We start from the raw sequence: 13,945 nt of genomic DNA, 5'->3' as shown, positions 1-13,945 counted from the left end.
ATGCCCCAGGTATGAAAGAGAATAGGACTAAATATTCTCTGTTGCCCCTGAAATTAGTGCCATTGATGATATCCCTGGACGGGGGAGATTGAGCAGTCAGAAAAACTGCCACTTCCCTCCGAGAGCTATTCTGGAAGGCATTTTGTACTGTAGGAGGTCATTATGAAGGGAATAGGGAAGGAAGACAAGCTTCAGTGCTATGAAAGGTCTGGGTAACACACATGGGGCAGAAAACTGTAAACCCCCTTGGGTACTCCAGGATGGAGAGCACCACTATACATGTCTATGTTCCCATTTCTCAGAAGCAGCCACGTTTCATTGTGAAATCTGGAACTCATCCAATAGTAATGGCTTCTTTCAGACTTGAGACCCACCAGGCTCTGGATATTTGATCATTTTGGGGGTTACTATAAATCCATTAGAGCACCTGGCCTGAAGATGCCTGTAGCTGAGGAAAGAAACTTGCACTTCTGAGGCATCTGAGTGGAAATGTGCAAGTGGCCTGAGTCATGAATAAAGAGACTAGGAAGTGGATCTAGGTGTCGCCACTGCCTCCTGTCTCAGGTTTTCCTGCTCGGGACTCTGCAGTGCACAAAAATAGGCCAGTTCTTTTTGCAACCCTCCTGCCCAGCTGTTTCCTGGCTGCGGATTACTGCAGTCACATGGTAGTTTTTTTTTTTTTTTTAGCAAAGCCATGCTGTCTATGAGCTGAGAAGGTCACCAGGAGGCAAGGCTCATGAAGTCTTCGAGTTGTCCTCCCCTGTGCAGAGCGGGCACAACTTGCCAGAAGACCACAGTATTTTCGCTATGGCCTTTAGATTGGTGCTAGCCAAAAGAACTTTCTGTGATGATGAAAATGTTTGGCATCTGTGCGGTCCATTACGGTAGCCATTAGCTACAAGTAGCTATGTAAATTTACATGTGAATAAATTAAAGTTAAATAAAAAATTCAGTAGCTCACACAACACATGGCTGTTGAGCACTTGAAATGTGGCTAATGTGACTGACTTGACTGAATTTTTAATTTAATTTAATTTTAATTAACTTGTATTTAAATTCAAATAGACACACACTGCTAGTAGGTACTGTATTGGACAGCACACCTTTAGATCTTGGGTTTTGAGGCTACTTATTTATTTGCTTCTGCTAAGACTAATCATGACACTGACTTCTAAAGTGAGTAAAAGACAGCTATGACAATTCTTTAAAACAATCCTGCAAAATAGTGACCCACACCAAGTAACAGAACAATAAAGATGATGATTTTCATTTGTTTTATACCCTCTTTACTTCCTGGGCGGGGTGGGTAAAGGGAGTAAAGAAGAAGGGCACCCATATCGGGCAGCAGGAGTACTGGAGATCTGGGTTTGGTTTCCAGTTTCACCAGTTAGTAGCTGAATGACCCTGGGCAAGTCCCAGCTTTAGCTACCTCTACAAAATAGGGCTCATAAGCTCTGTTCCACCCACCTTACTGGGTGCGGGCAGCATAAGGCAGAGAGGGCTTGCTTAGTCAACTGCAACAGGGAGGTACGGTGGTGCTGCTGGTGGCAGGGTGGGGGTGGTAGCAGTAGTAGAAAAAGAAAAGCAAGAATGGAGAAAGAAAAGAAAAAGATGAAGATCCTAAATAACTATGCTCAACACTTAAAGTCAAAAGGCAAAAATCGAACACAGTGGAAACAATTATTGTCCTGGTATGTCATCTACCAGCATGTTTCCCAGAATAAAAACTACTCAAGAAAAGTTAGCTGACTTAAACGGGAAAAACTCTGTCTGCAAAGAAAGCGTGTTTCCTAGAGTGGCCCATGGAGGACACTGCAAAGCACACCTGTCCCGAGGCTGCCCCAGTTGGAGGCCCCATGCATGTATTCACCCCTCATCTCTCTCCTTTTTGAGCCACATCTCAGAGCTCTCCTCATCCTATTTGTTCTAAGAAGTAATCTTTTCAGGTCTCTGAGTGTGCCTCCCTTGTTTAAAAAAGACCTATGATTCTGAAAGGGAAACAGTCGTATGACAGATAGAATCTTCATTTGCTTTTTCTTATAGAACAGGTGATGCCTCAGCATGGTCTGACTGAGACCATCCTAGCATCTTGGCTTCCCTGTTCCCTATCAGTGGAAAAGAGGGCCATTTACCTTACAGGAAGGTGGCCTAAAAACCCACCGTTGCCACAGCCTTTCAGATGGGAGGCTTGCAGCCTGGGACTCACAGCTGACACAAAACGCTGCTGCACTGGGGCTGCCTGCTTCACGTCCCAGAGGCAATGAACTCCCTTCTTTGGATTAACGGTACAACAGTAGCACAGTATCAAGAGTGCAGAAGCTCTGTTAAAGCTATTACCATGCTAATGGTGCCTGAACATGCACTCTGACAATAAAACTTTACTTACTACATTTATTTATTTAAACTTTAATTAAAATACTGAGGCAAAAAGCGATTTAGTGTACTCTAGAATAGTATATCAGTGTACCTTTTGGGGGGAGCAACATTGACACATTTCCTAAATTAATTTAACATTTCCATTTCCACTGACTCTTTTGGGAACAAGTCCATAAAATAATGTGTCCAGAGAATGAGGAGCACAGAAAAAGTGAGAATGACAGCTGTATTTTACAGTTTATTAAGATGAAGACTGGCATTTTATCTCTTATTTTGAAAGAAGCACTGCAAGAGAAGGACATGTGGTCAGTAATAATGGAGGATGGTGGTGGTGATAAGAAGGGAGAAGGGAAGAAAGTCACCCTTCATGATGGAAGTTGACATACAATGCAGTTGAGAGATCTGAACAGAGATTATGCCATTAGGAGTAACAACGGCCACACTAACTACTGCAAACCATGTGCTGGAAGAGAACGGCAGCCCTTGACCAAGGAGAGGAACACAACCAAATGCAGGAGCCATTAAACGATGCCACCTTCAATCAAGGTTCCTTCAATTCCCTCCACAGAAGGTTAGAGAAAGGGCTTCTGATCTATTCCCATTTTTACAGTATTCACCTCTGGAGCAAAAACCCTTCAATTGTGTAAAGAAAGCATTTGGATCTGTCCTAAAGCCAGGAAAGCAGGGTCTTCACCAGTACCGTATGCTCCATACAACTTAATGTACTTGGGGGAATGAGGGAGAAGAAACTGATGCTGACAGCTAATAATAATTTCATGTTTACAATGTACCTATGTGCTAAGCATTATGCTAAGCACTTTACATGAATCTTTTTGTTTGATGCTCAGAACTACCTTTTGATCATGGAACCATCATTATCCTATACTTTTTTTCTTTTTTGAGGAAGATTAGTCCTGAGCTAACTACTGCCAATCCTCCTCTTTTTGCTGAGGAAGACTGGCCCTGAGCTAACATCCATTCCCATCTTCCTCTACTTTACACGTGGGATGCCTACCACAGCATGGCTTTTGCTAAGCAGTGCCACGTCCGCACCCAGGATCCGAGCTGGTGAACCCTGGGCCACCAAGAAGTGGAACGTGCGCACTTAACTGCTGCGCCACTGGGCTGGCCCCTCATTATCCTAATTTTATAGTTAAGGTTTAGAGAGGTTAATTTGCTTGCCCAAGTTCACAGACTCGGTAGTGGTGCAGCTGGTAGAGTATCCAGCTAGGCTTGCAGCTCCTCCCGTCCCCTTGCCCCTCCTTTTATTCTCAGCGCTACACCAGATACCCACAAAGTTAAATGACCCTAGCCACCACTTCCTATGGCAGAGGTAATAGTGTTTACATCATAGGGTTATTCTGAGTTTTAAATAAGTTAATGCAAGTAAAACACTTAGCAGAGAGCTTGAACAAAGCAAGCATTACATAAATGTTTGTTAAATAAATAAAATTAATGGGACAATGGAATTGAGAGACAGAATGGAAGGTCAATAGTGGAAAAGAATACTGGTGTCTGATCTTGGAGTACTCCATGAGTGGGGCATGCCCCATTATCATCTCTAGTACAAAAAATAAAATTGAAGAAGTTGGGGGAAAAAAAGGAAAATTAAAATTTCAAAGTACAAGAACTGAGTCTCCACAGAATTCTGCATAAACACAATGGGTATTATAATGTCTTAGTCTAGAAAGACACACCTAGTTTGGTCTTAAGAAAATGAGCACCATTGCAGGGACAATGTCTCCTCCAGCAACAATTAGTGTCTCATTATTCAATTCACTGGGGGCAGTATTAAGAGCACTTGCTTCCCAACCCTGGTCCATCTCTATAATAATGAACACTCCCCACATCCTTTGCCCCAGGGAAAGTTGGGGTAGAAGGAGAGGAGAAAACTTAAATTAGTCAATTTTACAACTTGTTAGCAGTTCTGCTAAACGGTTTGGTAAGATTTAAAAAAATGGGTAAAATAAGGCTTAATTCTTCCAGATGAACTTTAAAATTATTGTAAAAATAATTTTACAAAATTATTGTAATTAATACAATTACAAAAAAAATCTTTGGAATTTTGATTGATTTTTTTTTTCAAATTTGGAGCTAGGCCTTTCACTAACTGCTAATAACAACGTCACAATAATAAAATATTACAGTATAAACAGAATAGAGGAACGGAAATAGAAGAACCCCACACAAGACCCTACACAGTCTATTTAAGAATTCTGCGTATGATAAAGATGACATTTCAAATCAGTTTAGAAAAGATAGATTTCAACCTTTTTATGGAATAAATGTTGCAGGAAAAATTAGATTATGTAAGAAAAAAGAAATCGATTCAGATTCCTACCTAATGTCATTACCAAAATAAACTCCACATCTTTTATAGTACAGGCATACCTTGGAGATATTGTGGGTTCGCTTCCAGACCATCACAAAAGCATATCGCAATAAAGCGAGTCATATGAATTTTTTGGTTTCCCAGTGCATATAAAAGTTATATTCACACTCTACTGTATTCTATTAATTGCGTAATAGCATTATGTCTAAAAAAAAAAAACAATGTGCATACCTTAATTAAAAAATACTTTATTGCTAAAAAATGCTAACTATCATCTGCGCTTTCAGTGAGTCATAATCTTTTTGTTGGTGGAGGGTCTTGTAGAAAACATACTATCTGCAAAGTGCAATAAAATGAGGTATGACGGTATTTAAAATAAAAAATGAGACCAAAAAGAACTGGCATATAGTTAGATATTTATCTGATTTGGGGCCTAGATAACAATAAAGGCAAAAGAGAAATAATTAAGGAACTAAAAATGAAAGTAACAGAAGTGAAATAAAAATAAACTGGGAAAAACTATTTGCAACAGATACAATAAAGAGGCTATATCTTTAATATATGAAGAATTTTTCCAAATCAATAAGAGAAAGGATAAAGACCCCAACAGAAAAACGCGTGAAGAACACAAAAAGACAAATAGCAAGATACACAAGGGTAGAAAAAAACATGAAGAAAAAAGTGAAAATGTCTATCACTAATTAAAATTGCAAATTAAAATGAGATACAACTTATTGTCTACAGAATAGGCCAAAAAATGTAAATTATGCTAATATCCAGTGTTGGTGAGGGTAACCAAGAAGGCTCCCAACAGTACTGCTGGAAGCATAAGCAAGCATAGGCTACGGAGACAGCAAAGAGTCAAAGAGGCGGGCAAGACTTTGTACAAAGATAAACAGCCTTGTTTTCATTGTAAAAAATTATTAATAACCTAAATTATCACAATAGGGGATTGGTTAATATGATGGATAATATGATAATAGCAAACATTAAAGTGATTTTTTCAAAAAATATTTAACATGAAAATGGTTAAGATATTTCAAAACAAGTTATAAAACAGTACGGACATGATCCTAATTAGGTTAAAAATTTTATGAATGGGGGGCTGGCCCTGTGGCCCAGTGAATGGGAAAAAAGGTCATATTTTAAAAACTCAAAATATTAACATTCTATGTAGTAGGATTATAGATGATTGTTATAATCAGGACCAAAATAAAACAAAAAAACCCCCAGCAAATGCTATGACACCCTTTTTTCTTGTGGCCTCATTAGAAAAAATGTTAGCCATTTTAGAAAATGATTTTTTTTTTTTAAAGATTGGCACCTGAGCTAACAACTGTTGCCAATCTTTTCTTCCCCCCCTACTTTTTTTCCCCAAATCCCTCCAGTACATAGTTGTATATTTTAGTTGTGGGTCCTTCCAATTGTGTCATGTGGGATGCTGCCTCAGCACTGCCTGACAAGTGGTGCCATAGTCTGCGTCCAGGATCTGAACTGGTGAAACCCTGGGCCGCTGAAGTGAAGCCCGAACTTTACTTGGCCACGGGGCCGGCCCCCTTGATACTTTCTTAGAAGCTGTGGTAAGAGGCTTGATAGGACAATAGTTGAAGCAGATGATTGCCAATACCTTTATTGATTAACTATGAACTTCAGTTATCTGTTTTGTTCCCCCCCATCTGGCTTTTAGGAATGAAAGCCACATGAATCTGCAATAAGATTTCAGATGTAAGAGCACTTTTGAGGTGGCCAAGTGCCAAAATAATTCTTATTTTTCATTATTTTTGCTGAAATAGGAAGGAAGAGAAAAGATCTGTAGATCTGGCTCCCCGAGGATTGTTAACAGTGCGTGGCAAGGTGGGGTGGGAGGTGAATGTCACTCAGAGCTCCTCAACCCGTGTGAGCCTACCTTCATTGGTCCTGGAGTCCATTAGCTCAGGGGCTTCTAGGGCACAGAGAATGGTAGAGTGAAAGGAGACCAATGGCCAATTTAAAAATTGTACTGCCTCTTATGGTAAGGTGTGTTAGGGGAGAAAAAGGAGTAACAGTGCTTAAAAAGAAAAAAGAAGGGGCTGGCCGGGTGGCATGGTGGTTAAGTTTGTGTGCTCCGCTTCAGTGGCCTGGGGTTCGCCAGTTCAGATCCCAGGTGCAGACCTATGGACCGGTCATCAAGCCATGCTGTGGCAGGCATCCCACATATAAAGTAGAGGAAGATGGGCACAGATGTTGGCTCAGGGCCAATCTTCCTCAGCAAAAAGAGGAGCATTGGCAGCAGATGTTAGCTCAGGGCTGATCTTCCTCAAAAAAAAAAAAAGAAGAAGTAGTAAAGGAAGGAACTCATCCAGAGGCCTTTTCCAGCCTTCGGCAATTCTACTGCATTTCAAGGAAAATAAAGGCACCTGTGAAAATCTTTAAATTGAACCAAACCAAGAAACTCCAACCTAAGAGACCAAAGACTCATTTACCTCTATTAAAAAAAAGGAGAACATAAATGAAATAAGGTAATGCTAATGCTTGAGTAGTCCCTTTAGTGATGAGGTGGGGTGGCGTGCAGAAAAAAGGGGAAGTCTTCAGGGTACAAGATCTCTGTCAGGTCTGCCTTGGTGACCAAGAATTTTAACTTGAAAACCACCGTCCTACAGGACATTGCTTCATATCCTCGCACTGCCCCAGCCATCTCTCACCCGCTCCTGTACTCTACCAAGCTCCACGTTCAATGGTCCTCCATCCCCTCTAGTTCTATCCCGGAAGATGCTGAAACTCCTTTTGCTTCAGGCCTGAACGATATCCAAATTGCTCTTAGAAGAGTCACCTGCTAATAGGACTTTTATTTAAACCATAATCTGAAATCTGGATGTGTCATCTTTCTCCTGTAGTAACCGTTTCCAAATAGCACTTGTTCTGCTATCATCTGGTTCTTCCTGATAATAAACTTGGTCTACTGGCAGACACCATAAGTTTGTCATCACAGAAGTGGCAAACTTTGGCAAGAGGACACAATCTGAAAGAAAGATGAAAAGAGAACCCCTAAATGTCTAGCCAGATACCAAATTAGCCGGTTAAATGGGAAAAATCTGGTTCTAGTCCCAGAGTAAATCCCGTAGCACTCTGGGCAAAAATGTCAGAAGACAGAAGGAGCGTCAGAATTATCTGGATCATGTCCAACATTAGATTCATTCTCTGGATTCCCAAGGGACAGATGAAATGATTGGCCTTTGCCTAAAATTTCTGGGATAAGGCACAACTCAAGAGTCTGATTTGATATAGAAAACCTGCACTGAGAAAATGGTAACTCCAACTCTTAAGCCTGAGTTCAGTATGTGTCGGCAGTCACAAACGGGGGATGGCCTGCTTTGGGGAACCACTGGCTTTTAGGATGTAGACCAGAATTTTCTCTTATCACAAATGCAGCCAACAATATGAAATCAACACAACTCAAAGCTACTGAAAAGAGGCAGCTTCCAGCAATCAATAGTAGTGAGTATGGTTCAACTTTACCACATGGCTGAACAGGTCTACTTGGCCAGAGATCCAGAGGGTCCTTACACTTGCTCATAAATTCATCCATCTGAAAGGTGAGCCTGGGGAGGAGCCAGAACTATAAAGCAGTCTGTTCTCCTTGCTCAGATGGGTCAAGACCATTAGAAAGGATAACAAGATCTCCTATCAAACCCACACAGAAAAGTATTTTTAGCAGTTCCACAGTGAATAACAGCAACTGCACTTCAGAAGAATGTCACATAGCCAGATATCCTACCCTCCATTCAAGGTAGATTAGGACTCAGATGAGGAATAGAAAAAGGTAAGGAAATAGGAGTAGGATTCTAGCTGAAGAGGGAGGTTGTCCTTAATTCTATCTATGGCCCATTTCATCCTGAACATAAAGGCTATAAGATGCCCTTTATCCTGCAGTATTCTGGCTAAGGTCAACTCTCTCTCTACTTGGATTAGTTCATGGAAGCCCCTAGCTGTTGTTGTGTTATTTGATATTTTGTTTGCTTTTTTTAAGAAAAGGATTCTCAGAAGCCACAAGGCTCTTTCTATGTCCTATGTTATTCTTCTCTGGGGGACAGAAGTACCTACTTCTTCCCACTTCCAAAGTAGGACACAGCATCGTGTCTTTCTTCAAAGACTTTTCCAACGAACATTTTAATCAGTTCTTACGGACCTACCCTAAAAAAAGTGCTAGGGACTTTTCTTTCAGCCAGTAACGCCATTAAGGAACTTTTTCCCTAAATAAAAGTAAGTTATTATTTATCCTCTTTCCAGGACCTTAAAACAACAAATCAAAAACGATAGAGCACTTAATTTGTCCTACTTAATTATACATATATATTTAAAAAATTTAATAAACAATCCCATAGACTCTCACAGAAAAGGCTGGTCTTCCTCTTTCACCCAGACTTCTGAGGCACTTCCCTGGGTAGCCCAAGACTCCCAGAGCCTGCCCAAGTGGATCCAAAGAGTTGGGCTGGAGTTGTAAATTTTTGACACCATATTTATATGAACTTTATCCCTTTTGTTTATTTGGGATATCACCAATATCCAGGAAGTCAAAGAGCTGGGAAGAAGGGAAGGAAAGTGGCACGTTACTGGCTGAATCCAGAGGCCACATTTAACAGGAAGCAGAACCCACAGCACCAACCAGAAAAGCACCTTCATCACAGATGCTGGCTGACCCTGTGATGAATGATGGTTCTTTTCTCCAGATAGTCAGAACATTCCACCCTACCACAATGCGCTGCCTATAGGAGTCTCTGCTACAGTGAAGGACAGTGATCTACCCCATGGGATAATAAAGGACAAAATGTACCCCAGGGCAAATTTTAAAGTACCTCTCAGCAAGTCCTATCACAGCAAAATAGCCACTTTTCAAATAAGCAATTCAGTTAGGTAGCAATTATCACGGCTTTTTCTTTTTTGAGGAAACCCCAAGTCTCCCACTATTGGAAGGAATCAGAGGCTCCTAGAATTTTCCTAGGCCTACCAATAAAGAAAAACTCAAATCAAAGCTCAACCTCTTTCTGAAGGGTTTGCTGTCAGTCACGTCATGAAGGTTTAAGTGGAAACAGGGAAGAAATTCAATAAAATATTTATGCTCTCTCACCATTAGCATCTTGGACTCCAGTAAGTGCTCCGACGGCTGCTGCGGTTTCCCCAGACAGGACGATCTGTCCCCCCCCTTGCAAGGTAGCCTCGGCCAGGGTGGCGACAGCATGGGCGGCAGCTTCACTGTGGGTACAGGAACAGGAGAGGGGGGATGTGTAAGTACAGCACTGCAGCAAGACAGACCATCCTTTCAACCCTTCCTTGGATCGCGACTGACTCCACAGTTGTGAGCCTACCAGCAAATACATGATTCCAGTGATACTAGATGGAGCTGGAATAATTGTTAAATGATAATAATAAATAGAGAAATCCCAAGTCTTACATATTTACAAAGCTAATGTGAGATTTTCTTTAAACCTAGGAAATTGATGTTTGAGGACAGAAGCACTTATTATCAATCTCTTCTTTATCAATATCAGTTGAGTGCCTGCAAGCCATAGTGGAAGCTCTGATCCATATTCACAATGCAAAAGCCATTTTGGTTGTCAATCATAGGGTTTTCCTTTTCTCTTTTCTATTTATGGTAACACAAGACAGACCATCTGAAACCATCCTTTTATAGCCAAGGATGGATGATATGAGGAGTAGCAACCTGGACTTGCTATTCAATTAACATTAAATAATAACAATTTGGTTTATACTCATGATTTCAAATACAAAGTTATGGTTGACTAATATCCTGCAAAGTCCAACCCTTCCCTTTGCCTCACTGTACATGGGGGCGGCAATTTAAATTAAGACAAAATTTAAAATTATCACTATAAACCAATCTCCTTTACTCTAGAAATACAATGAAATAATAAAACTCCCTTCACTGCAAACACTTTGTAGAATAGCGAGATATTAACCATCTGTTTATAGTGAGCACTATTCTGGCAGTTTGTGTACCATTTTTCTTTCTCTTCCTTGCTATGTGCATAAATATCCATTTTTATTGATTCTATGATGCTACAAACTAGAATGTACTATTATTTTATGTGCCAAAGAAAAAGCAAGGAAAAATTCCTGATAATTGTAATTGTATGCTTATAATTTACCATCCAAATTTCAAAGATGTTAAAATGTGAAGGAAAAAAAAACCCAGATAAATTCTGTACCTCCCCTGGGAAAGCATCAGATACCACTTTGCACAGTTACTGACGGAGTAGCAAAAATAGGCATGGAGGGGCCGGCCTGGTGGTGCAGTGGTTAAGGGCACATGTTCTGCTTCTCGGCGGCCCAGGGTTCGCAGGTTTGGATCCTGGGTACAGACATGGCACCACTTGGCAAAAGCCATGCTGTGGTAGGCGTCCAACGTATAAAGTAGAGGAAGATGGGCACGGATGTTAGCTCAGGGCCAGTCTTCCTCAGCAAAAAGAGGAGGATTGGCAGTAGTTAGCTCAGGGCTGATCTTCCTCACAACAACAACAACAAAAAGTGGGCACGGAGTAGAGGAGGTGGAGTCATTTACTTTAGCACAGGTGGACAAAATCCTGGGTTTGACACCAAATAAGGCAGTTGATTCAGCTTTGTTCTGAAGCTGCAGACTTTGCTATAACTATGGCAGTCATCTCCCAATCACAAGCTGTAGGTAGGGATGGGGAGGGGCTATGGAGTGGTTAGGGTAAACATGTCAGGACTGTGGGCAAAGCAACCTGTACCAAACTCAACAGTGTCACTTTCATCTAAGAAGTCAGCAGACAAGTAAAGCAACTGACAATCATTCCCTTGGGGAAGACTTCTTGGTCACTACAAAGATTTCAGGAAGTAGCAAAAGAAACTCATTAAATGGAAAATTCTCTCCTTCTTTCTAAATTGTCTTGCTTTTTCCCTTTTACGTCTGTGTGTTTAAAAAGTTATTTTTTTCTGATAATAAAATACATGTAGAAAGCTTGTAAACATTTCATTAAGTATAAAAGAAAATTTAAAAATATCATACAGAGATAAGTTATTTCCTTCAAATCTTAAAGACAACTTTAAATAGATAATAATCAGGATCATACCACATACAGTTTTATAGCCTGCTTTTTTCTCCTAACATTGTATTTCACCTTTAACATTTATTCAAAATAATAAATGCAAAATTGCTGATTTTTTCCTTTTTTCTCATCGTTTAGTTGTGGCAGCTTTTAATTTTCAGGCTTCCTTTGACTTAGTTCAACATCATAATTATATATTTCAAATTTACTTACTTCATAAAAAATTTTGGGATGTAATTGAGGCTGAGAATCATAGAGTTTACCTGCAGCCAGAGTAAAGCTGAGATCATTCTCTATGCTGAAACATGGATTTACAGCTAAAGGGGACCCTTGATCTGGAATTACTACTAAGGCTATTCTTTACATTTTACATGGTAGATTTTAATTTTAAAATGCTTCATAAGTATTTATTAGAGATTGTAAAATGAATGATTATTTAGTGCCTAGATCTTTAATTTTTAATGTTTTTCTAAGAAACTGTGTCAAATACTATTACCAGCCAATTTTTCAGTATTGAGCTATCACTGATTAATCATAAAAATATTTAACACTGACGAGAGACTTCATGGAAAGCTGAAAAGTATATTCTTTGGAAAAATCTGAAGCTGTGTGGTATTTTGAAGAAGGAAGCTGTTTATGAGAATTGTTCATATGGAAATAGGACCTCTGTTTACAGGTTACCTCAGCAACTGCTCATTCCCCATTGCTTTTATCAGAATTTACAATAATTTTATTTCTATGACCATCAAAGGTGATGTCCTGCCTCTCTTCTACACCCCGGACACATGCCTGCAGTGTGGAATTGCACAGGCGATCAGAGGGAGGGCAGCTACCCAAGGCCTGATGTGAAAGTGTACCTGTACCCCATCACATTCATTTTATCATGTCTGATGCTCTAAATATTTAAAGTCATTTTCTTTAATACCTTTCTAAAAATATGTTATGGTAGAAGAAACGCTTCAAACTAGCAACAACCTAAAGCAAGCCAGGATGCCAGGGATGAGGGGTCTGACAGGGATGACAGGATCACAGGTTGACGAGGTTAGTTATTTCATCCTCTGTTAGGGGCTACAGGCAAAGCAGCGATGGACGGATCTTTTACATGGGGCATAAAGACAATGATGACTCCCATGGTCAGCAGGCCTATCATTTCCAAGTCTATACTAACTACTTACACTGGACTTCATGGGAAATGATCAAACCATACTGCTAGAAAAAGGTTACCTTTACTTAAAAGGTGAATAATGATTAAAATGTCTCTAAGCTACCACTTCACAATTTTTCGATAAAAGTCATTTCCAAACCAGAGTTACAGATGAGAAATTTCCCTCAACTTTTTGTCTGCAAGTGCCCAACATTTATCTACAGGAAAAAGAAGTGGTTGCACAGTCCCTGCCTTCCATTTCCAGAGAAGATTTCTGATCTAGGTTGTCCATCTCATTTTACTGAACAAATAAATACCAGTCCATATATTAGAGGTATATTTTATTTAGATAATATCTCTGATTTTAAGTCAACAGTATTCTCATTTTAAAAAAGGAGTAAATTTTTCTTTAAAAATATGATTCACTTGAGGAAGACTGGCAACAGATATTAGCTCAGGGCCAATCTTCCACACACACACACACACACACACAAAATATGATTCACTTCTTTCTTTAAGAAAAATCCCTTCACAGCAAAAGAACAGCAACTCTAAATTCCTTGAGAAGAGGAACCAACTTAAGCGTTTGTTTCCCCATAGCACTGAGTCATAGCACTATACACAGTCAACCAGAGTAAAAACTGTCTTGGTGACAACAACATAGTGTAAATTTCTACTAAAGCAAATGTGGATTCAGTCTACAAATATTTGTCATGTATCTCCATATGCGAGCACTGTACTGATTTTGCAGAAAGACTTGTTTAGAGGGAACATAAGTCTAGCACAGGTTAACTGACAAACTGAAACTTCAAATTACTTATTGTATTGCAACAAGCAAATGATGATTTCACTTCCTTTCCGCTCTGGTTGTTCAGGATGAGTAGCGACTCCCCTCCCTTTTCGATCTGTGATGCTCTGCTCTTCATTTGTTCACTTTGATTCTCTCCCTATCTCTTTCCTAAAACTGCTGATTATGTATTTTAAAAATAACTAAGTTTAATTAGTTCCCAGATTTTTTAATGACAATTC

The 13,945-nt window shown here is 39.8% G+C and overlaps 1 protein-coding gene across 6 annotated transcripts in view; it reads right to left on the bottom strand.

The window, feature by feature from the left end:
* NRF1 (nuclear respiratory factor 1) overlaps positions 1-13,945 on the bottom strand; it is a 123,925-nt gene that overhangs the window by 19,347 nt on the left and 90,633 nt on the right. For all 6 annotated transcript variants that reach the window (XM_070617691.1, XM_070617693.1, XM_070617692.1 and 3 more), the window contains one exon: positions 9,813-9,937. In XM_070617691.1, the coding sequence (XP_070473792.1) occupies positions 9,813-9,937 (125 nt within the window). The remainder of the gene's footprint in view (positions 1-9,812; positions 9,938-13,945) is intronic.

The sequence above is a fragment of the Equus przewalskii genome, chromosome 4 (assembly GCF_037783145.1).
Source record: "Equus przewalskii isolate Varuska chromosome 4, EquPr2, whole genome shotgun sequence".
NCBI lineage: Eukaryota > Metazoa > Chordata > Mammalia > Perissodactyla > Equidae > Equus > Equus przewalskii.
Note: the sequence above shows the minus strand (reverse complement) of the source record. Positions and strands in the feature narration are given on the sequence as shown.